The 25042-nt window shown below is 42.0% G+C and overlaps 1 protein-coding gene across 3 annotated transcripts in view; it reads left to right on the forward strand.

Annotated features, from left to right (window-relative positions):
* LOC112232283 (tetraspanin-4) overlaps positions 1 to 25042 on the forward strand; it is a 104165-nt gene that overhangs the window by 15376 nt on the left and 63747 nt on the right. For 2 of the 3 annotated variants that reach the window (XM_024399203.1, XM_024399202.2), the window contains exon 2: positions 13946 to 14025. In XM_024399203.1, the coding sequence (XP_024254971.1) occupies positions 13963 to 14025 (63 nt within the window). In that variant the 5' untranslated portion in view covers positions 13946 to 13962. Of the gene's footprint in view, positions 1 to 12218; positions 14026 to 25042 lie in introns of those variants that run through there. The other variant, XM_024399201.2, reaches the window with a different exon arrangement.

The following is a 25042-nucleotide window of genomic DNA, read 5'->3' on the forward strand; positions in this document are numbered from 1 at the left end:
AGGGTAGCAAGTTTTAAGTTCCTCAGCATACACATCACAGACAAACTGAATTGGTCCACCCACACAGACAGCATCGTGAAGAAGGCGCAGCAGCGCCTCTTCAACCTCAGGAGGCTGAAGAAATTTGGCTCGTCACCAAAAGCACTCACAAACTTCTACAGTTGCACAATCGAGAGCATCCTGGCGGGCTGTATCACCGCCTGGTACGGCAACTGCTCCGCCCACAACCGTAAGGCTCTCCAGAGGGTAGTGAGGTCTGCACAACGCATCACCGGGGGCAAACTACCTGCCCTCCAGGACACCTACACCACCCGATGTTACAGGAAGGCCATAAAGATCATCAAGGACAACAACCACCTGAGCCACTGCCTGTTCACCCCACTATCATCCAGAAGGCGAGGTCAGTACAGGTGCATCAAAGCTGGGACCGAGAGACTGAAAAACAGCTTCTATCTCAAGGCCATCAGACTGTTAAACAGCCACCACTAACATTGAGTGGCTGCTGCCAACACACTGACTCAACTCCAGCCACTTTAATAATGGGAATTGAGGGGAAATTATGTAAAATATATCACTAGCCACTTTAAACAATGCTACCTAATATAATGTTTACATAACCTACATTTTTCATCTCATATGTATACGTATATACTGTACTCTATATCATCTACTGCATCTTTATGTAATACATGTATCACTAGCCACTAACTATGCCACTTTGTTTACATACTCATCTCATATGTATATACTGTACTCGATACCATCTACTGTATCTTGCCTATGCCGCTCTGTACCATCACTCATTCATATATCTTTATGTACATATTCTTTATCCCCCTACACTTGTGTGTATAAGACAGTCGTTTTGGAATTGTTAGTTAGATTACTTGTTGGTTATTACTGCATTGTCAGAACTAGAAGCACAAGCATTTCGCTACACTCGCATTAACATCTGCTAACCATGTGTATGTGACAAATAAAATTTGATTTGGGATTTGATTTGATTTGACACTAAAGAGGCCTAAGTTTTCATAACTGTGACCTTAATTGCCTACCGTCTGTAAGCTGTTAGTGTCTTAACGACCTTTCCTTGGGTGCATGTTCATTCATAGTTTGTGGTTAATTGAACAAGCATGGGAAACAGTGTTAAAACCATTTACAATGAAGATTTGTGAAGTTATTTGGATTTTTACGAATTATCTTTGAAAGACAGGGTCCTGAAAAGGGGACGTTTCTTTTTTTGCTGAGTTGATCTTTTACCAGATCTAATGTGTTATATTCTCCTACATTAATGTCACATTTCCACAAACTTCAAAGTGTTTCCTTTCGAATGGTATCAAGAATATGCATGTCCTTGCTTCAGGTTCTGAGCTACAGGCAGTAATATTTGGGGATGTCATTTTAGGCACAAATGGATAAAAAGAGGTGTTTTTAACGCAACTCTGGCTGTGAAGATATGAGTTATCTCACAAGCTATAGACCTGCCGTGCAAAGAGGGAAGATCAATGTTGGACTCGCCACTTTTTTTTGTAATATTTCAAACTGAATCGTACTCTTTTATATCACATAAAAATATATACCATTTAGCAGATGCTTTTATCCAAAGAGACGTACAGTCATACGTGCATCATTTTTTTTATACGGGTAAAGACAACATGACTGAAATGGTACTATATGTTTATTGGAAAAGATGTGTGGAGGAGTGGCCCACAATCTGTTGGAGTGCTTATCTCTCTATATTACTGTTCTTTCTATTTGATTGTTTTCCTATTGTTTATTATTATTATTATTATTACGGTTCTGTGTGAGTCTACTAATTAGCATTCTCTTTTTCCATGCCAACAGTCCTCCACTAACTCTACCAACAGTAATTATGATTTTGATAATTATGTTCTCACAGGCTTTTGTCCTTGAAAGAATTTGTAAGAATATACCACCACTGTTAACTCGTCTCAATTTCTTTGCTACTTAACAACTTCGGTGTTTCAATTAACATTTTAGTACATTAACTAAACATCCAACCCACTCGGCACAGACGTCAGTTCAACGTCTAGTTTTGATTTACATTTGGTTCAACGGGAAATTCAATGGGAAATTAACCCAAAAAAATCACCATGTCATTGGATTTAGGTTAAAAGTTATAATTTGTTTTTTAAATCCCTTATGTTGATGACTTTTTTTCAAATCCAATCAGTTTTCCATGTTGATTGTGAACATCATCACATTAACTTTTCTTTTTTGGGGGGACACACACACACTTTAATTCATTTTGCCCAATGGGAAGTGTATTTGATTGTCTTCTGTGAGTAACTTTTTCGGACTCCTTTGAGTTAGTCTATTTTGTTATATATTTTTTTGAAGCGAGCTAAATTGCAAACACTCGCTAACTGAAGTGAACATAATTAGGGCTGGATTCTATCAGACCAGTACTGCGAAACAAACATGATGTGTGTTTCGACCAGTCACTCTGTTAGGAAATGTGGGGGAGCATATGCAGAGGACTATAATATAATTCATTAATTTCAAACATTAATTACTTACCAGCCGGTGTTTCAACTAATAAACACGATCGTCCGGGTTACGGCACCGGAACTCTGTTATGTTCCCACAGCGGGTGTGTGAACTGCAGCAATAGAATGTCTAATTATATTTCTACGATAATTAATTCTATATGGTGAGAACCTCAGTTTTAACTCAATGTCTCTAAGCTTGCACTGATTATGATGAGGCCAGCTTTACCACAGTTGAGCTACGCCTGCAGTGAGAGTTTGATTGAATTCTACACTCTTAGAAAAAGAAAGGAACTATCTACAACCTAAAGGGTGCTTTGGTTGTCCCAATAGAAGAACCCTTTGAAGAACCCTTTTTGGCTCCAGGTAGAACCCTTTTCACAGAGGAACCAAGAGAAGCAAAAAGGGTTCTCCTATATTCTGAGAGTGTAGCCCTATGCCATTGGCCATGTTGTTTGGCCTTAGCTCACCAGCAACACTGTCTGCACCAGGAAAGGCCTGCTAAACTGGTAGCTACCATAATCAAACAACAGCATATTGGTTCTCATTCTTTATACTGCCAGGTTAAGTGGATGATTATATACCCTTGGGAACCGGGAATCCATTACACGTGAATGCAAGACAGATATGAGGCAGTAATGTGTTTGTATCTGCTGAACTATCTAGTGCAATCTAACGTGGAGAGGGTAATGAGGAATGATCCTTGGGAAGGAAATGGCTTTGGTTATAATCAAAGACGAAGTAATGCACAGTACACACACACACACACACACACACACACACACAACTGCCCGCTGACCTGACATGTGCCCCCAATACTCTCTGTCTTAATCTGCATTTACCACTCTCTTTTACCATTGTCACTTTCCCACTTTCCTTGCTTTCCCTCTTAATCAAGTTCTCTGGTTGTCGCCAAAATCTGTCAGAGAAAGCTAGTGACGAGATTACTCATACTGCGATTCCAGTCCCTTCGCCGTTATTCACCTGCTATACTGTGTTAACGCTATGATGTAAGTGAGCCCAGTGGCTTGTGTAGGTGTGTGTGGGGCTGTATGCATGCTTAGATGTGTGCCAGGTGCGTTCTGAATGGGCTTTCTGCATTTGTGTAAGATCCCTTTCATACCAAGACGTTTTTTTCTGCCAACTTTACCATACCGCCAACTTTTCCTTATATCTGAAGGGTATCAAAGCTGAAACTTTTATTTCGACCTAACAACCTAGTAATCATTTCAGTAAACTTCTGCTTAAGGCGTCCGAATACTTCCCACCTGAAAAAGTTTGTGCATATATATATATATTGACAACCTTTATGTGATGTTTTTGTTCGTTTTGGTCTGCAACAAGGGTTTTTCGGCTGTTCGTGCGCACACAATTTTTGTCTCGCGGCAAGCCGAAGTAGGTACATTGGTGATTAGTCAACAGTAGGGATTATTCACCAAACCTTTTAGTTAGATGTAAAATTGTGCGACTAAAATCTCCTTGGCAAAAACGTAAAAATTAATGACAGATTTCTTGAGTTATTTTAGATTTATTCTGGCTACGGCGTCTCAAGATAGACACAGAAATATTGTCGATTTTTTTCCTCTCCGTTTTTTCAAGCAAATATCTTTTTAAGGGAGTTTGCGAGCACACTTGCTAGGCGCCAGCCGAACCGAAGCATGCCTTAGTATGAAACGTAGCCTTAATGCTGAGGCAGCATTGGCACGCACTATGCTCTTAAATGGTTATCTCTTGATGGTTGCTAGGCAGCACCAGTTAACCATCCTCCTGCCAGTTCTAAACTTTGTTAAGCATGTCATGTCTCACGGCATAGCCCACCACCAAGCATGCACTGTTTTCTTAACCCCAACTGGATGGATCCATAAAGAATTGCAGTGGGAGTAAATATCACTGAATGGCAAAAATATTGCAATAAAGTAGGCTATTGAAATTCAAGGCATGTATCAAGTTGTTGCTTACTGAAACTCCCGAAGTCATCCAAGCAATAGTGTGGTCAACTAGATGATGAGCTCAGCACCGTTTTGATTCGGACAGATCCATTGCGGGGACTGAATCTCCGTTTTCATATTGGTTAGCCTACAATTACGCTGGGGAAATGCTAGCTAGCTAAGTTGAGGTGAGTGCTGCTCATGATCATATTGTCTAGTTGGCTCATCTATTGGAACATTTTGCCAGCATGTTATGTAGTTTAACATGTGGATGATTTTTACTCTTCAGGCGCTTAGTAGCTTAGGCCTTCTCTTGACCAAAAGCCTGAGACCACTGACTTGTCTCAATCAATGTGAGTTTGTTTCACTGAATCTCTGTCTGTATAGGCTATTTGGTCAATTGGTTTCTGGCTGGGCAAAAAATGGTTTCTGGTTGGGCTCCCAAGTGGCGAGTGGCGCAGTGGTCTAAGGCACTGCAACTCAGTGAAATAGACGTCACTACAGACCCTGCTTTGATTCCAGGCTGTATCACAACCAGCTGTGATTGGGTGTCCCGTAGCGCAGCGAACAACTGGCCCACTGTCGTCCGGGTTAGGGTTTGGCCAGGGTAGGCCGTCATTGTAAATAAGAATTTGTTCTTAAATGACTTGCCTAGTTAAATAAAGGTTAAATAAATAAAAAAACAAGTGGATGTGGTATAGCTCATCTATTCGTTTGCTCATCTATCACCGATCAGAAACATTCAGCATGCAATAATGTAGCCCAAATCAAGTTTAGGCCTTTCATTTTCGCATATAGGCAACAACACGAGGTTGAAATATTAACGCGGGGGTCACATGCTTTTGAAAATAGGATTGCTATTGTTTTCTATCAGTATCATGATGAAGATACTCTCAATGTAAGACCGTACGCCTGCTCCCTAACAAAGTGGGTAGGAAAAAGATGAGACATGGGCTTTTTAGCACTTTTTAAATATGAAAGCTGTTCCACATCTTCCCGTGACTCAAGTTGTATCTTTATTATGTTAAGTTCCATTATATACTTACTACAAAATACAGTGGGGCAAAAAAGTATTTAGTCAGCCACCAATTGTGCAAGTTCTCCCACTTAAAAATATGAGAGGCCTGTAATTTTCATCATAGGTACACTTCAACTATGACAGACAAAATTAGGGGAAAAAAATCCAGAAAATCACATTGTAGGATTTTTTATGAATTTATTTGCAAATTATGGTGGACAATAAGTATTTGGTCAATAACAAAAGTTTATCTCAATACTTTGTTATATACCCTTTGTTGGCAATGACAGAGGTCAAACGTTTTCTGTAAGTCTTCACAAGGTTTTCACACAGTGTTGCTGGTATTTTGGCCCATTCCTCCATGCAGATCTCCGCTACAGCAGTGATGTTTTGGGGCTGTTGCTGGGCAACACAGACTTTCAACTCCCTCCAAAGATTTTCTATGGGGTTGAGATCTGGAGACTGGCTAGGCCACTCCAGGACCTTGAAATGCTTCTTACGAATTGCCCGGGCGGTGTGTTTGGGATCATTGTCATGCTGAAAGACCCAGCCATGTTTCATCTTCAATGCCCTTGCTGATGGAAGGAGGTTTTCACTCAAAATCTCACGATACATGGCCCCATTCATTCTTTCCTTTACACGGATCAGTCGTCCTGGTCCCTTTGCAGAAAACAGCCCCAAAGCATGATGTTTCCACCCCCATGCTTCACAGTAGGTATGGTGTTTTTTGGATGCAACTCAGCATTCTTTGTCCTCCAAACACGACGAGTTGAGTTTTTACCAAAAAGTTCTATTTTGGTTTCATCTGACCATATGACATTCTCCCAATCTTCTTCTGGATCATCCAAATGCTCTCTAGCAAACTTCAGACGGGCCTGGACATGTACTGGCTTAAGCAGGGGGACACATCTGGCACTGCAGGATTTGAGTCCCTGGCGGCGTAGTGTGTTACTGATGGTAGGCTTTGTTACTTTGGTCCCAGCTCTTTGCAGGTCATTCACTAGGTCCCCCCATGTGGTTCTGGGATTTTCTTGTGATCCTTTTGACCCCACGGGGTGAGATCTTGCGTAGAGCCCCAGATCGAGGGAGATTATCAGTGGTCTTGTATGTCTTCCATTTCCTAATAATTGCTCCCACAGTTGATTTCTTCAAACCAAGCTGCTTACCTATTGCAGATTCAGTCTTCCTAGCCTGGTGCAGGTCTACAATTTTGTTTCTGGTGTCCTTTGACAGCTCTTTGGTCTTGGCCATAGTGGAGTTTGGAATGTGACTGTTTGAGGTTGTGGACAGGTATATTTTATACTGATAACAAGTTCAAACAGGTGCCATTAATACAGGTAACGAGTGGAGGACAGAGGAGCCTCTTAAAGAAGAAGTTACAGGTCTGTGAGAGCCAGAAATCTTGTGTATATATGTATATAGACTGTGATCGAGGCAGGTGTGCCTTGTCTGTTTTTTAATGAGTAAAACTAATTAACTATTGATTTCATTCATTTGAATGTAACATAATTCAATTCAAAATATACCATGCTATTGTTTTACAAATACAGTTTTATATATATGTTTCCTAGCACCCACCTAAACAAGTGAATAATGGATTTACTTTTGATGATGTATATTCAATGGATTTATTCAAATAAATGCCCACCCACATCTGCGCACCACTACTAACACTTACAGGCATGCACGCGGGAGGTATAAAAGGCATATGCCGGCAAGAATGCGGTAAAAATGGGCCTGTTTGTAAGGGGGTCATATAAACATTGCCCAATTTGTTTTATAGGCAAAATACCATAAATCCTATGTAAAAGCAGTATAAGTGTGTGTGTGTGGGGGGGGGGGCATGAGGGATCTATGAGTGTGTGTATGTGTGATAGATGGATGATGTGCTGCAATCCTTACACCCTGTCCTCAAAGGGGATTTTCTCCCCTAATCTCATCTAATTCCTCTTGAGACAATGGCTGCAGGATTAGACTTGCGATGAGCCAACACCTCCCCTAACCCCAGTTTTGTGTCCCTGTGTCAGTCTCACATACATCCTCTACTGTCACGTTCTGACCTTAGTTCTTTTGTTGTCTTTGTTTTAGTATGGTCAGGGAGTGAGTTGGGTGGATTGTCTATGTTCCTTTTTCTATGTTTTGGGATTTCTGTGTTTGGCCTGGTATGGTTCTCAATCAGAGGCAGCTGTCTATCGTTGTCCCTGATTGAGAACCATACTTAGGTAGCCTGGTTTCACTTTTGAGTTGTGGGTGATTATTTTCCGTGTCAGTGTTTGTTCCACACGGAACTGTTTCGGTTTTGTTATTTCACGTTGTTGTTCATTGTTTTGTTCAGTGTTCATTATTCTTATTAAAACAATATGGACACTTACCACGCTGAGCATTGGTCCTCCGATCCTTCCTACTACTCCTCTTTGTCAGAATCGTTACATCTACCCCATCTCAACACCCATTCATTAGAAACTCACTCATTCCCAGTAATGTTCGCAATCTGCATGTGCGGATGCACAAAGAAAGCATTCCTCGACTCTGCATAGAAATTGAGCGGAGAAGATTATTCTCCTATAACAGGGAAATAAATCTGATGTCGGTGAATATGGATTAGGCTCGTAACATCACTGAGAGATCTGACAGATATGCGTACATCCTGGTTGTGGCGGGTGAAGAGGTTTTCACAGGGGCTGTTAGAAGGTGTGACGAGATCAGCATCAGGCTGGCACCTTTTGACACTGTCCCCGGGCTGGGAAGTGTAATGGATGGATGGCAGGTGCCCTCTCACATATCACTATAGTTTATTTAGGACCGAGACCGATGTTCTGTTTTGATGTTTGTTTCACTATTCGCTGTAATTAAGATGAGATAATAGACAATGTGCTCACTTACAAATTATTCTTTCAAAAAAAGTTGGGTGCTGGATCCACATTTGTTAAATCCATTTAGTGCCGTGCATGGTTTCCTGCAGTGTGAGTTTGATTGAATATCACCCAGTGTTGATATACTTGTTGAAGTCGGAAGTTTACATACACTTAGGTTGGAGTCATGAAAACTCGTTTTTCAACAACTCCACAAATTTCTCGGTAATTTTCCCAACAATTGTTTGCAGACAGATTATTTCACTTCTAATTCACTGTATCACAATTCCAGTGGGTCAGAAGTTTACATACACTAAGTTGACTGTGCATTTAAACAGTTTGGAAAATTCCAGAAAATGATGTCATGGTTTTAGAAGCTTCTGATAGGCTAATTGACAATATTTGAGTCAATTGGAGGTGTACCTGTGGATGTATTTCAAGGCCTACCTTCAAACTCAGTGCCTCTTTGCTTGACATCATCAGAAAATAAAATTAAATCAGTCAAGACCTCAGAAAAAAAATGGTAGACCAAGTCTGGTTCATCCTTGGGAGCAATTTCCAAACGCCTGAAGGTACCACGTTCATCTGTACAAACAATAGTACGCAAGTATAAACACCAAGGGACCACGCAGCCGTCATACCGCTCAGGAAGGAGACACATTCTGTTTCTTTGGTGCGAAAAGTGCAAATCAATCCCAGAACAACAGCAAAGGACCTTGTGAAGATGCTGGAGGAAACAGGTACAAAAGTATCTATATCCACAGTAAAACAAGTCCTATAATCGACATAACCTGAAAGGCCGCTCAGCAAGGAAGAAGCCACTGCTCCAAAACCACCATAAAAAAGCCAGACTATGGTTTGCAACCTCACATGGAGACTAAGATCGTACTTTGTGGAGAAATGTCATCTGGTCTGATGAAACGAAGATATAACTGTTTGGCCATAATGACCATCATTATGTTTGGAGGAAAAAGGGGGAGGCTTGCAAGCCGAAGAACACCATCCCAACCTTGAAGCACGGGGGTGGCAGCATCATGTTGTGGGGGTGCTTTGCTGCAGGAGGGACTGGTGCACTTCACATAATAGATGGCTTCATGAGGCAGGAAGATGGTGTGGATATATTGAAGCAACATCTCAAGACATCATTCAGGAAGTTAAAGCTTGGCCGCAAATGAGTCTTCCAAATGGATAATGACCCCAAGCATACTTCTGAAGTTGTGACAAAATGGCTTAAGGACAACAAAGTAAAGGTATTGGAGTGGCCATCACAATGACCTGACCTCAATCCTATAGAACATTTGTGGGCAGAACTGAAAACGTGTGTGTGAGTAAGGAGGCCTACAAACCTGACTCAGTTACACCAACTCTGTCAGGAGGAATGGGCCAAAATTCACCCAACTTATTGTGGGAAGCTTGTGGAAGGCTACCCGAAACGTTTGACCCAAGTTAAACAATTTAAAGGCAATGCTACCAAATACTAACTGAGTGTATGTAAACTTCTCACACACTGGGAATGTGATGAAAGAAACAAAAGCTGAAATAAATAATTCTCTCTACTATTATTCTGACATTTCACATTCTTAAAATAAAGTGGTGATCCTAACTGACCTAAGACAGGGAATTTGTTTTAGGATTAAATGTCAGGAATTGTGAAAAACTGAGTTTAAATGTATTTGGCGAATGTGTATGTAAACTTACGACTTCAACTGTAAGTGTGGACTGTGTGGAACTGTGTTTAGATACGCACTGCCCAGTATGACTGCAAATCAAATACAAATCAGTTCCATGGAGGCTGTGTGTGGAGGCTTTGTGGTAGATTTGTTGAATTATTAAAGTTCCATTTCCTTTGTCGTTTCACACTAGGAGAGGTAATCTACCGTTGCTCTTCAGAGGGGAACAAATATAGATGTCAACTGTTGTTTTTCTCTTGCTTTCTTTTACAGTGTTTGGTATCTGGTAATTGTACTGATCTCCGCTGTGTGGAAAGTCAATTTTCCTCATGCCTCCTTCCACAATAAAACCCCTGGATCTTCGTCCAATTAACATTTTCCACTACATGGGACTCACCATATATGATTTTGTGCAGCTGAAAAACAGAGGCAATAGAAAGATAATATGTAGTAAAATAAATGAATCTTTGATGGAAAACGTGGACATTTTAAGGACATCTTTTGGCCAGCTTGAAGGAATTAACTACATAGTCATATTTTATTTATTTAAATCCTCCAACCAACCTGTACTCCAGTCACGATCCACCACTGGGTCTCCGACCCACAGTTCGGGACCATTCATCTACATCCCATTGAGACAGTCCCGCTCTCAATATTCAAGCGTTGATCATTAATATTGATCTAGCACGCCATTGACTTGGCCTCAGCATGAACGTATTGATGTCCCTCCACAACCATAACCATTAGTTCCCTTCACAAAATAATAATTTCACGTCCCAGCGGTATAGATTACTCTTCTATTAAGTGTCCTTGTCTAGGACGTAGGGGCTCTGCTAATCTACGATGACTACATTACAATGTAGCCTCACAGTCTTCTCCCCTACTTTAAGACTATTGTATTTCCTGGTCATTTAATCTGTTTTATTGAAAGTGGCTTCTAACGTGTAGTGCATTTAACCACCTGCTGAGCCTCAGAGTTTCACTGTAAACTGTCAACGCGCCAACTGACCGATCAAGTCACATGTATAATAGCCTGGTACTCATTCATTCTCTGTGGGTCTGAAATAAAGCCAAGCCTACAATAGCAAGGGTATAGAGGTAGAACATTAATGTGTCTGTATGTGTATAGTATTTACATAAAATTATCCATATTGTCTGAATATGTTTTATGTGTTTTACCCAAATGTACAAAAGAGGTCAGTTTTCCCCTTCTCACCTGGACCAGCCTCCACTGCTATGTTAGTTTATCATTACATTGTCATAATGTAGTTTATCATTGCTTGGTTTTGTATTTGAGATGGGGCTACCAGGCATGGTTCTCTATGCCTGCAGAAGGGAGGTTATGCTGTAAACCTGATGGACTGATACGCATATCTACAGGGAACTGTGCTACATTCCAGGACATTTATGCCTTCCTTATTTTGTATGTTCAGCAATACGTGAGGATTTATGGAAAATCATTTTTGATAGGTATATTACACAGTATAGGATTGAGCTTTATATCAACACAAATGCTATGTTTTAGATGATCCACACAATTACCGAACATCAATAGCAAGCAATGAACAATTATAGGCTTATCAGTAACTCGCCGCCTTGCAGTCTAACATGTGCGTCTAAGAACAAACGGAAAGTTCAATATTCTGCTACTGGCATCTTGGTGAGTAAAATACAAGTTCAATCATAATGGGCCTTTTTGTTATTAAAAACAAAGCCTTCGTCACAATTCATTGTTTTGACCCAGATGGTCGTCGGAGTTGTGGAGCGTGTTGTTGTTTTGTCTGATCATCTGTCAGGTGCAGCAGTGTGAGGCAGTGCGTTTCCCATCTATATTAATGCTTTTGCACGTCTAGGGAGAGTTGCTTGCAGCATGGGATTCTAGCTGCACTGTGTGGGTATGTTTGGTCCTGTCGGGGGATAGAGGTTGAAAACACGACTGTAGTCAAGCGTATATAGAGTGCAGGTTTGAGTGAGAGAAGCACCGTGGAATGTGGAGTGAGATGGAGAGAAAGAGAGAGAGAGGGAGCACTAGCTTCTTGCTGGTATGTTATTAACCAAGGAGCAGGTCCTCTTTTGTGTGGGGTTAAGGCTCACGTGTTTGTGTGTGTCAGAGAGAGAGAGAGAGGGAGAGAACGAGAGAGAGGGATAGAGAGAGAGGGAGGATGGGATGCAGGTAGCGGATTGGCTCAGCTCTGTAGTAGGGTGTGGCTATAGGCTGTGAATGACTGCTCCAACCCATCTCACTGTCAGGATTTGGGGACAGTTATCAAGGAGTAGAAGGGGAGCGCTGAAATAGTGTGAGTGAATGCGAGACAGTAAGCGAGAGAGTGAGCTAGGGAGAGAGAAAGAGAGAGAGAGCTTTAGGCAGGCTGGACGGTTGCTATGACACTGCAGTCTTTTTTTTCTCTCCAAGGAATGTGTCTCTCTTCTTCTTCTTCTGGCCATGACCCTGGCGGATACTTTACTCTCGTTACCCACCCATAGAGAAAGAGGAGAAAACAAATGAACAGGCGCACAGAAGGGAGGGAGAAAAGAGGAGGAGAGGGAACCCTGCCCTAATACAACGCACTACGGGCTGGACTGTGGAAATTAACGAAATGTGTCTACATCAGAACGGATAGACAGAAAGGGAGGGAGGCCGAGGTGAAGAAAGAGAGAGGCAGTGAGACAAGTAGCAGGTAGACCTGTAAAACAGCAGCTGCGGGAAGGGGGGACAGAGGAAAAGCAGAGAGGGTGAGTTAGAGAGGAGGAAAAAGAACGAACAGGAAAACAAGACAAGGAAAGTGGTAGAGCGCTCACCTAATGGAAACCAAAGAATGCTCTCCTCATTTCAGTTACCTATCCTTTTCTTGTGGATCTTTCCCTTCACTCATCCCCACACATTCACCCTCAGTGTTGTCTCTTGGTCTGCACATCTTCTCTCTTTTGAACTTTTCTGCATGTGAGGGAAAGTGAAGCCAAGACAATGGGCACTGGTGAACATTCAGAATCAATTCCAACTGGATGGAGTACTAGCGTGCGTTCTTAATGAAGAAGTGGTTCTGGTGTAAAAGAGACTGATTGGCTAAAACACTGTCGTCGTCGACAGTAGCTGTTTTCTCTGCCAGAGCGCACCTGCTCCGGAATTTCTAATGTTACCAGGTGTGACATATCACTCAGCCAACCGACCAGATTAGAGCAGTTCGGGTAGTGCCAAGCGCTCCTGCGATTATGTGCGTCCGATTGATCTAAGATTAGCAGGAATTGGAAAAACAAAATCTTATTTTTCAAGTGATAGACAGCTGTACAGTAGTTGTGGGATTCAGGAAAGGAACATAATAACGAACAGGTGTTGTAGGATTAAGCAAAAGGAAACCGGAATATACAGGTGTTGTAGGATTAAGCAACGTAAGAAATTTGAGGTGATGTGTTTTAATCTTAGCTGGTCTATCACTGCAGGGGCACAGTTGGACTACATGCCTGATCGTGCTTCAGTTTCTGTGGTGAAAACACGGTAGGCTGGTTAGCTTAGAAACTATTGGGAACAGTTGCTGTTCCACATTACTGGCACCACAACTCTGAACATTTGTCCCCTGAGGACACGTTGTTTGGACTTTGTGTCTCTGTTCAGGTCTTAAGTGACTTTTTTTGTGTGGGCTCTCAAAGACCACTTGAAGCTCTTGAAGGAACGGGTTGAATTAAAACTTCAGCTGTCGCTAGCGTCTCACCTCCAGTTCGTCCATGAGGCGCTCGAGCACGGACGAGACGCCGTACCGGCGCAGTCCCTCACTGGACAGCAAGCCCGAGACGCCGCCCTTCACCTCGGGCTTCCACAGCTACAGTGGCGAGTACGAGTATAAACGTCCGCCCTTTGCGTTTGGCTTCCACACGGCGCCTGGGCCGCAGGCGGCTAAAGGCCGCTACAACACCTCGCAGGGGAAGAAGTATGTGGTGTTTTACCTGGACCTCTCCTTCATCTTCCTCCTAGAGCTGCGGCGCTGCAGGATGGCTGAGGGATGCATGAGGGGCCTGCGTTACGGCATGGTCTTCTTCAACCTCCTCTTCTGGGTGAGTCCAGCTTTTTGGTATTTTGAGTGTGTTTGTGGTGGGGGTGTTTTTCAATGTGGCAAGTCTTGGTGAGTCCAGTGTGTGTGTGTATGCGTGTGTGTCTGTCTGACTGTGTTTGTCTGTCTGTATAGGTGTTATATGAGTGATTGTGTGGGTGTGCTTCATTAAATTTAGTTTTTGTATTTCTATGTGGGTATATTTCTGCCTGTTTGTGTTCAGAAAATGCATGCGAAAACCTGTTTGTATTGCAACTATCACTTTATTGAAATAGTCACTCTCTAATTCGTTATCCCATCTATCTTACTCTTTTGCAAAAGTGGCTGCTGTGAACTCGGTCCGTCTACGACACGATCCTATCTTTTTACACTCGGGGGCTCTTGACTGTCTGTGTCTGTTTGACCGTGTCAGTCTCACGGCGATAACGTCCGTCCCCTCACTCCATTTTGACGTCTGCACAGCTCTCAAATGTGACCATTATGCTTCAAATTTACTGCTCTTTCTCTTTTTTAGCATTCTCTCTCTACTCGCCCTTTATGACTTTCCTTTATCCTTTTCTCTGCATGCCCTGGGAATTTGGGTCTCTACAATGTGCTGATTCTGGCAGAGCTCTTCAACTGGAAATGGTTGGCCTTTTGAATGTCTGAAGCTAAATGACAGGGATGGATTCATGCGAGTCGAGACCTAGGTCGGCGTGGCTGAAGGATGTAAAGCATTCAATTTTCTGTTCTCACTCCCTCACAGTATTTACTGCCCTCGTCAAATTTGATTAGAGTAAAGAATGTCAGATTCGAGAACCAAGAGGAAATTGAAGACCTGCCTTATTTTCAGAATGGTACTGTAGTACCATATCGGTTTGAGCCGGAGTATACTGAGGCTGAGTTGTTCCGTTTGCGGGCTGACCGAGAGAAAAGAGAGACAGGAGCGAGCAAATGTTGAGGAAACACAGGCTCTTCCCAGAACGCATGACGACTGCTGGTGCAGTTGCTGGACATACCAACAGACTTTTTCCGATAATGGAGGAAATAGAACATCAGACTGACGATCCAGCTGAAGATGGCGTGTGTGTGCGTAACTAAACCACTACGATTTCTTGTCCCTCATCAATCCTGGTGTGTTGGAGACTTTCTTTAGAATGCCCAGGATCACCTTGGAAACGCCATGCCACACTTCACAGTCCAAATGGGAAGCTCTCTGAAGCGTAAGTGTTTTGGCCAATATTACTCACAGCGTATATATTTATATTGCTCTCTAAGATGAAAATAAATAGCTGTATTTTCGAGTATCCTGCCTACACCCCATAATGTAACTGCCTACTGTACTCCCCTTCAAGTTTGTCTGACAATGACGACATGCTGGCTAACGAGTGGATGTGCGCCATAGAAAAATAATGTATGGGACACACGCACTTCAGAATCTGGGTCTACATAAACATGAATGTATATTACGAAACAGTGTAATAAGTATAAAGTTAATAGTGGTAGTAGAGGAGAACATGTTGCTTGCGATTGCCAGTCTAGCTTTTATACCAATAACATCCTAACTAGACTGTAAACCCACAAACAAAAGGAAGACAAACATCCTCACACTTGACCACTAACACCCTTTGAGCAGTGAGTTGGCTATACATTCCTCAAGTATACAAGACCAAGAGAGCCATCAATAGCATTGTGGCAGGTAGCCTTTCGGTTAGAGTTTTGGGCCAGTAACCGAAAGGTTGCTGGTTCGAATCCCAGAGCCGAGAAGATGAAAAATCTGTCTGTGCCCATGAGTATTGCTCTTAATCTTAACTGCTCCTGTTAGTCGCTCTGGATTAGAACGTCTGCTAAATTACGTAAATGTAAATATATTGTGCCATCATCAATACGGCTAATTATCCCTCGGCCTGTAATATTTTATGTTTTATAGGCCTAGGCCCATTTATTTTCTGAAATTCACTGAAGAGGATGGTCCTCCCCTTCCTCCTCAGAGGAACCTCCACTGCTGCCTATCCATGTGGTAGGCCCACCATTTTGTTAAACAGGCTGTTTGCATTGGCTTTGTTGTCCAGATTCCTATGACTAATCAATTTTACTTTTTAAGCTATGATCAATTTGTCAAACTTGAAACCACTGACAATGACAATGGGATGAAAGCCATGTGCAGATTGACAGGATAGGCAGTAGGACAGGATAACATAACGATAAGGATTGGGTAGAGAAGAGTGTCTGAACTGAAGACATTCAACTTTAGAACCCGGTTGGTCCAGCAGGCTGTCAAGTGGCGGGAAGATTAACAGGTCATATACAAAGACCCATACTTCAAAGTTGACACACCAAACCTACCTCCCAACATCGCCCCGGTTGAAAAAACAGCCAAGGAGGAGCTGGTGGTAAAAACCGTTCAGCCTAACTTTAGCTAGCCGAATGATGGCAGTGTAATATTGTGGAACGCCATCAGTAACGTCATGCAATCATTGGAAAATTCCAAAAAATGATGTCATGGCTTTAGAAGCTTCTGAAAGGCTAATTGACATCATTTGAGTCAATTGGAGGTGTACCTGTGGATGTATTTCAAGGCCTACCTTCAAACTCAGTGCATCTTTGCTTGACATCATGGGAAAATCAAAAGAAATCAGCCAAGACCTCAGAAAAAAAATTGCAGACCTCCACAAGTCTGGTTCATCCTTGGGAGCAATTTCCAAACGCCTGAAGGTCCCACGTTCATCTGTACAAACAATAGTACGCAAGTAAAAACACCATGGGACCACGCAGCCGTCGCTCAGGAAGGATACGCATTCTGTCTCCTAGATATGAACGTACTTTGGTGCGAAAAGTGCAAATCAATCCCAGAACAACAGCAAAGGACCTTGTGAAAATGCTGGAGGAAACCGGTACAAAGTATCTATATCCACAGTAAAATGAGTCCTATATTGATATAACCTGAAGGGACGCTCAGCAAGGAAGAAGCCACTGCTCCAAAACCACCATAAAAAGCCAGACTATGGTTTGCAACTGCACACGGGGACAAATATCGTACTTTTTGGAGAAATGTCTTCTGGTCTGATGATTCAAAATATAACTGTTTGGCCGTTATGTTTGGAGGAAACGGGGAGGTTTGCAAGCCGAAGAATACCATCCCAATCGTGAAGCACGGGGTGGCAGAATCATGTTGTGGGGCTGCTTTGCTGCAGGAGGGACTGGTGCACTTCACAAAATAGATGGCAGGAAGATGATGTGGATATATTGAAGCAACATCTCAAGACATCATTCAGGAAGTTAAAGCTTGGTCGCAAATGGGTCTTCCAAATGGACAATGACCCCAAGCATACTTCCAAAGTTGTGGCAAAATGGCTTAAGGAAAACAAAGTCAAGGTATTGGAGTGCCCATCACAACGTCCTGACCTCAATCCTATAGAACATTTGTGGGCAGAACTGAAAAATCGTGTGCGAGCAAGGAGGCCTACAAACCTGACTCAGTTACACCAGCCCTGTCAGGAGAAATGGGCAAAAATTCACCCAACGTATTGTGGGAAGCTTGTGGAAGGCTACCTGAAACGTTTGACCCAAGTTAAACAATTTAAAGGCAATGCTACCAAATTCTAATTGAGTGTATGTAAACCTCTGACCCACTGGGAATGTGATGAAAGAAATCAAATCTGAAACAAATCATTCTCTCTACTATTATTCTGTCATTTCACATTCTTAAAATAAAGTGGTGATCCTAACAGACCTAAGACATGGGAATTTTTACTAGGATTAAATGTCAGGAATTGTGAAATACTGAGTTTAAATTGATTTGGCTACGGTGTATGTGAACTTCTGACTTCAAGTGTATTTAGCAGTCTTATGGCTTGGGGGCAGAATCTGTTTAGGGTCCTGTTGGTTCCAGACTTGGTACATCAGTACCGCTTGCTGTGCGTGATGCAATAATTTCCATGGTAATGTGAAATGTTCATTCAAATGATGCTAACTGATGTGGCTCATGCAAAGGAATGTATTTTCTGTCATTTCAGTTGAGTTGATTAAACAACCCACAGCACAGATTGATGGGTGCACTTCCTGCTTTTCCTTACTGCACGGCTCCTATGGGTACGTTTGCAATAGCCTGCAGTCCACCCATTATGACATCGTTGTCTTGAATGGGATCACCCGTTCTATTCAATGAGGAGATTAGATTAATCTGGCCCGGGCGTGTAGAATTCTGTGGGAAGATCTCAATTGCATACTCCTTGCGCCCTCTCTCGTCTCTTTGTTTGGCAATTCAATGCCGAGACACCAGTCATTGTTTATGTAATATTAAATACATCATTTTTTATGCATTTTAGTTAATTTCGGGAAATTCAGCATTTTGATATAAAAATACAGAAATCTAAATACTCAAACAATGGAACCAGAGACTGTCTGGGGTACTGACAATCAGCAAGGCAAGTGTTTTATAAAGGGCCGTAAGTGTTTTGTGGTGAACTTCACCTTTAACGCCTGGCTGTTTGTTTATTACAACTGTCAACACTATAAACACACTTTCACAGACACAAAGCATGCTCATTACCAGCAGACAGAAACTCAAACACACACACGCACACATGCTTTCTCTTGCTCGCTCTCATATAAACACACACTGCACCTAATACATTTTTATGAAACATATTTTCCTCATACACAGACAATAAAAAAGGTCACAGCCAAGGTTATTATAGTTTGGGGTTTTTGTGTTTGTTTTTATTTCTATTCGTTTTAAGAGTTTTATTTGAAATTCAGTTTAGTTTCAATAAGATTTCAGAGTCTTTTTACTCATTTCTATTTAGTTACATTTTTATAAAAACAAATGTATATTTCAATTTTATATTATTTAGTGTCCGTTTTTGTGTTAGGGACAGAAAGTAACCTATGACTGTGAGGCTTTTGGGATGGATTTTGGGAGGATTTTGGGACATCACATCCTGCCACTGTGGGGAAGTAATACATGAAGTGATGGGTCAGGTCATAGGTTAGGTTAAGATTTAAAGGTTTTATTTTAATTTCAAAGTCACTTTACTAGTTTCTATTTCGTTTTATAAAAACAAATGTATATTTCGAGTCATAAGTACAAAATCTTATTTACAATGACATCCTACTAGGGAACAGTGGGTTAACTGCCTTGTTCAGGGGCAAATTTGAACCGTGTCAGCTCGGTGATTCAATCCAGCAACCTTTCGGTTACTGGCCCGACGCTCTAACCACGAGGCTACCTGTCGCCCCAAAGGTAGACTCATGTAATGTAATGTATGAAGTTAACAGTGGTAGTGGTTCAATTTCCGCAACATCCAGGAGCGTTGAAGCGCGACTCTAAACTTCTCAGCTGTTTTGGTCCCGTAGCTACCACGTTGTAGCAGAATGAAGCGCACCCGTGCACATGCGCAGATACTCTGTGTGACATCAACCCGACTGGGCACAAACTGGTTGAGTCAATGTTGTTTTAGCGTAATTTGTCAACGTATTGTGATGTGGAATCTATGCTGTAAAATACAATCAATGTAATATCCACTATAAGAAAAAAACTATAGGCAGGGCAGGACCTACTATTGGAGAGTTGAACTATCTAACTATCTATCGACCGGTCACCAACCGGTCGATCACGACTGGTCAATCTCCAAGGCTTTCCTAGTTGATCACCAAACATTTCTGTAAAACAAACAGTCTTGCATTCAAATTTTTTTATATACGTTTTGCGCTGTTCGTGGTAGGTGCACTTGATTCAACAGCCCTAGCACCGGGAAGGCAAAGTGTTCCCAATTTGAACCATTTCATGTGTCTGAAAGTAGAACTCTGCCTACCCGGCAGACCCAGAGAGCAAATCAAGTGTACCTATAGGCCTACCGCTGGCCAATCAGATAGCTCGTGTCTGCACAGTTTTCTTTAGCCATAGACTGCAAAAAGAAGCCTCAAACGCACAGCGAAGTTGATACTGTAAGATTTCGAAACTTTTAAAACCATGACTAGAGAGTAAAAAGCGTCTGTTTTATGTGTAAGTTCATGTTTAAGTTGTTATCCAGCACTGTCAACACTTTGTTCAATGTTTTTACAAGCCGTAAAATGCACATTCTCCCTACTTCGACACGCTACAACCAGCACTTCAGTGGCAGTGAATGAGTATAGCATAGTGTTAGCACAACTTTATGACCTTTGATCACATGAGTTTTGTTCATGCAGTCGACATGAGGTGCAAGTCGGACAATTGTCTTACCCACGATGCAACACACTTTTAAAGGCGGTCATCAACATGAACGCACCCAAACTCAATGTGACCCACCAGATTCAGAAGCTTGAAAACCCCACTAAACCCATTAGGTTATTGTCCCCCCCAAAAAACTAAACTGAACTTATGGTGATTTTCATTTATTTTTTGTTACTTTTGGAGTCAAAGAGAGTTTTTCAAACAGGATTGTAAATTATTTTATTTCAGTGTACTAAATTGTTTTTTCATGATTAGTTTTAGTTTACTATTGTAAAAATATTTTAAGATGATTCACAACACAGAGGACTAGAGGTCAATCGGGAATTAACAATCAATGGAAATAGTTGTTTTTCATTTCTACATCTGTTTTAGAATCGGTGAAGGAGTTTCAGTCCTGGACTCATAGCTACATGTGGCAAGTTTTCATTGGTTCGAAAACACTGAGAACAGGGACGAATGAACATCTGCTTCCCAGCATAACATCAATGATTTGTTCTCTTTGAATAAACCTATATTTCTCCCCCTGATTTGCTTTGGGATCTGTGTTATTGAAGAATAACATCAACTGATAACACTTGGTACCATGACCCGGATGAATTGGTCGTTACCAACAACAAGGAACAACTCATCAGCTGTGTGTTGACCCTGGGTGAAAGAGAGAGGGCTGAGCGTAACCCACCATGGGAGTCAACTCTTAATCTCCTGATTGATGACATATCATATTCCTGGGTGAGTCTAGACCTATGTCATTTAGAAGAACCAAAGCAGATTAAAATGAGTACATGCAATGAGTGATACGTATCTGTGATGTATAGGGGTTTGAGTCCTCTAGTTAAAGGTTTGAGTCCTTTTATTAAAGGTTAGTCCTTTTCTCTATTGAAGGTTTGAGTGCTTTTGTTAAAGCCCTCTCAGTTAAATAAGCCATAATTGATTAAGGGTGTGAAACCTTCCTGTTGCATAGAAGTGAGTTGCTATTTGAGTAGCAATTTTTACATGTGTGGGAAATGTAAGCCTTGTGAGCTTTTGAAGTGAACACACGTTTTTATGGTTAACCAGGCCCTGCAGAAACAATTAGTGTTCTAGAAGATAAGAGGTTAGAGTCCTCATGGGGTTGTATGTATGTAATATATATATATATATATATATATATATATATATATATATATATATATGAGGTTAAATAAATATATAAGATATATATTATACAACTTTTGACATTAATGTAATGCCATTTTTAAGTGAGAAAACCACTCTGGAGAAGGGCGGAACGGCTGATACGGATGTGAATATAAAAGAGATTTTGAATTCACTGTCTAGTGATATAAAGAACCATTTCAAAGTAGAGGAAAGTAGGCACGAGATAATAAATTGATATTCTGTCATTGTTGACAAAGATGGAATATGTCTGAAATTCAAAACGCTCGGGGAAAAATACAGAGAATGTCTAACTCATTGACATTGCAGAGAGATATAGAGAGTTTGAGGATTCTTGGTGAACAGATAAAAACCTTAAAAGGAGAAATTCAACTATTGTAGGAGGAGACACGTGTGAAAAAGTAAGACTTAACCCCCACCTGGGGGCTCTCTGTTCCCTCCATCTATTCCTCGCACTGAATTGCGCAAGGCAGAAGGCAGATCAGGTTTCAAGCATCTGGTCAGCACTACCTGGCTTTGAGTCAACAGATTCTGACAGCGGTGACGAAACAATGTCTTAGGCCAACCAGAACACAGGCTGTAAAAAGGTACTAAAGACAAACCTCCAGTGATATGGTTCACACACAAATCAGCATCTCCAAAACAGTTGGATGAATGGTCAAAGACTGAAGCATCCACGAGACGTGGGTATGAAGACGTGGGACCATTTGAAGCGATATAAGAAACTCTACAATCGATATCCTTATGATGGGTTACAGTTATTAGCCTTTGTTTTGAGCAACCCAGAACATGGCGTACTTGAAGAAGGTTTATAGAGCAGAGGTGGTTAGACACAGTGGGTTACCTGACATGGAAGATGGAGATGCACTCAATTCCTCCAAAAATGGGGCAGTCACCCATCAGTTGATGCAATCCATACACAATGATTTGCAGAAAACAAATTGTTTCCACAACTACTGACTGGGAGAGACAAAACTATGGCAACTTCATTTACAGGCGGTCACGACTGGACAGGGACATAAATCAACATGATAAACGAGCTGTCATCAGAGTTGTGCAGGTTCCACGTGAAACCGACATTATTCGTTCAGCAGAAGAGAAACCCGGTGTATGTCATTATTGCGGGATTTCTGGTCACTGGCAATGAGATTGTCGGGAAAGGAAACCTGTCCTTATGAGGAATGGCCAGGAGAAGCAGAGTCCATCTAAGAGAAAATTAGAAACAGAACAACAGCCCCAACGACACAATGCTAATGCAGAAATATAAGAAGTTCTTTCCGGCTCAGCAGCAGAGTTTGCTGGATGCCATGGAGGTAAACTAACAGACCCCCTCTTACATCCTATCTCAGATGGTGTACATATGAAATTGGATGGAATATATGTGAACATGATGGTTAACAACTTTTTTGTTTGTTGTAGATATGAGTGCCCATATCTTATGCAAAACAGATATGTCCTCAGTACACGGGCAAGAAGATGAGAGCTACAGGGGGGGTGAGACAGATATGAAACAGACTAAACCATTATACATTTCTATTGGTCCAATGAAGAATAATGCAGGGGTGTGGATAGGTTCCTTTGAACAGCCTATTTTAGGCCTTAATGTTATAATGCAACTTGACTCTACACTGAACATCTCTGAAGGAAAGGTGATGTGGCAAATTAGACAACTGCAGGGCTCTACAGTTCAGAACCATCCTATTTGGACTGCGAAGAAAAACGAGTGTGGAACATTTGATATGGAACCAGTGTGCTTGACAGGTGTTGTCCCACCTTGCACAAAACAATATCCCATTAGCAAGGAAGCTATGGGCGCTACTAAAGTAGTGATTAAAGATCTATGGGACAGGGTTATAGTTGAAAAGACACATTCTGCCTCTAATAGCCCAGTATGGCCAGTGAAAAAAATCAGCTGTAGGAATGCAAATAGAGCCATCTCCTAGCTCACTCCACTGTTGGCTGACACCTCAACCATTGTTTTCCTCATTATCACCTGTTCACTCTGGGTTCTCAGTTATTGATATGGCTAATGGGTTCTGGTTGGTACTCTTACATCCAGAGGTCCGTCCATGGCTTGCCTTTTCTGTGGCTGGTCAACAGTATCAGGACTCCTATGGGCCTTAATAATAGTCCGTTGATTTACCATCAGGCATTGCAGAGACATCTCCAAGATCTCCCTCAGATGTCATACAATATGTTGATGATATATTGTTGGCATCAGAAGATGAGGAAACACATGTTAAAATCACTGTTAGACCACTTGCATGCCAAAGGCCATAAAGCTGTCCCTAAGAAGGCCCAACTCATGCAATCACAGGTTATCTACCTTGGTCAACTGGTCTCACAGGGAAAGAGAGAGATGACACAAAGTACGGCTGCCATACAAGCTGCCCAAAGAGCCCACTACTATTAAAGAACTTGGCTCCTTCATGGGAATGTGCAACTATAACAGATGCTGGGTGGACCCCTTCGCCGAAATTGCACAACCCCTTAACGACCTCCTCAAGGGAGATCCTGATTCAAAGACTCTGTAGCCTTCACGGAAGAACAGCAAATGGTTTTTGGCAAGTTTAAACTAGCTCTGTCATCAGTGCCGGTTTCGGGCATTCCGGACTCAGGCCAACCGTTCACCCTCATTGTTCCTGAAAAAGATGGCCACATGACCTCAGTGCTGACACAATACCACGGTGATTGTCAGAATCCTGTAGGCTACTATTCGAAGAAGCTGGATGTTGTGTGTTTGGGAAGGGGTCCCTGTCTCAGAGCTATGCAGGCTACTTACGTCACTGTGTCGATGGTGGCATCGCTTGTTCTCCACCACCGTCTTACTATCAAGTGTCCACATGCTGTTCACACTCTTTTGACAATGAATCGAGCTGCACAGGTCACAGCTGCTCGTTGGAACAAACGGTCAATTGTGTTGGAGGTTCCTAACATCATCATCCAACGTGGCACACCATGTAATCCAGCTCCTCTGATGCTTCCTCCAGATGCCACATTACATTGAACACGACTGTTGGGAGTCGGTTTTGGATCAGCTCTCTGGCGGGTTTATTAAGAGTCACCTGTTGGAAAACCCTGAGTTGATCTTATACACAGACTGTTCAAGCGTTGTGGAGGTGGGTGTGAAGAAACTAGGCTGGGCAACGGACAATGGGATAGTGACAGGCACATTAGCTGCAGGAACATCAACACTGGTGGCTTTGACAGAAGCACGCAAACAGGCAGAAGGAAAAACGGCTAATACCTACACAGACTCAAAGTATGCTTTCAGGAGTTACCCATGATGGTAAAACAAATATGTAACAGGCACACTGGGTCCAAAATGGGGAGGTCCTTATCAAGTTTTTCTCATAACGAGGTCGGCATATTAGGGAAATCTGTGTGAAATATCCATTTCTCTTGAAACGCGGACGTGTTACTTTCACTTTTTTGTTTCCTTCGTTACAGATGATGAGAATCTACTGTGTGAATGCTGAAGCAAGGTCCCTTAACCCAGGGACTGTACTTAAAACGATACAAGATCACTGGTGAAGTGTTCATTGGAGACGTCCTCATCAACCAGTGGAACAGAAGAAGAATTCCTCACTACCGGCAGACTGTCAGAACATCATTTCTAATAGTTATCTATGTGGGACTGATACCAATGTGGAAGAGCTGGTCACTTTTA

This window comes from Oncorhynchus tshawytscha, linkage group LG12, assembly GCF_018296145.1.
Source record: "Oncorhynchus tshawytscha isolate Ot180627B linkage group LG12, Otsh_v2.0, whole genome shotgun sequence".
NCBI lineage: Eukaryota > Metazoa > Chordata > Actinopteri > Salmoniformes > Salmonidae > Oncorhynchus > Oncorhynchus tshawytscha.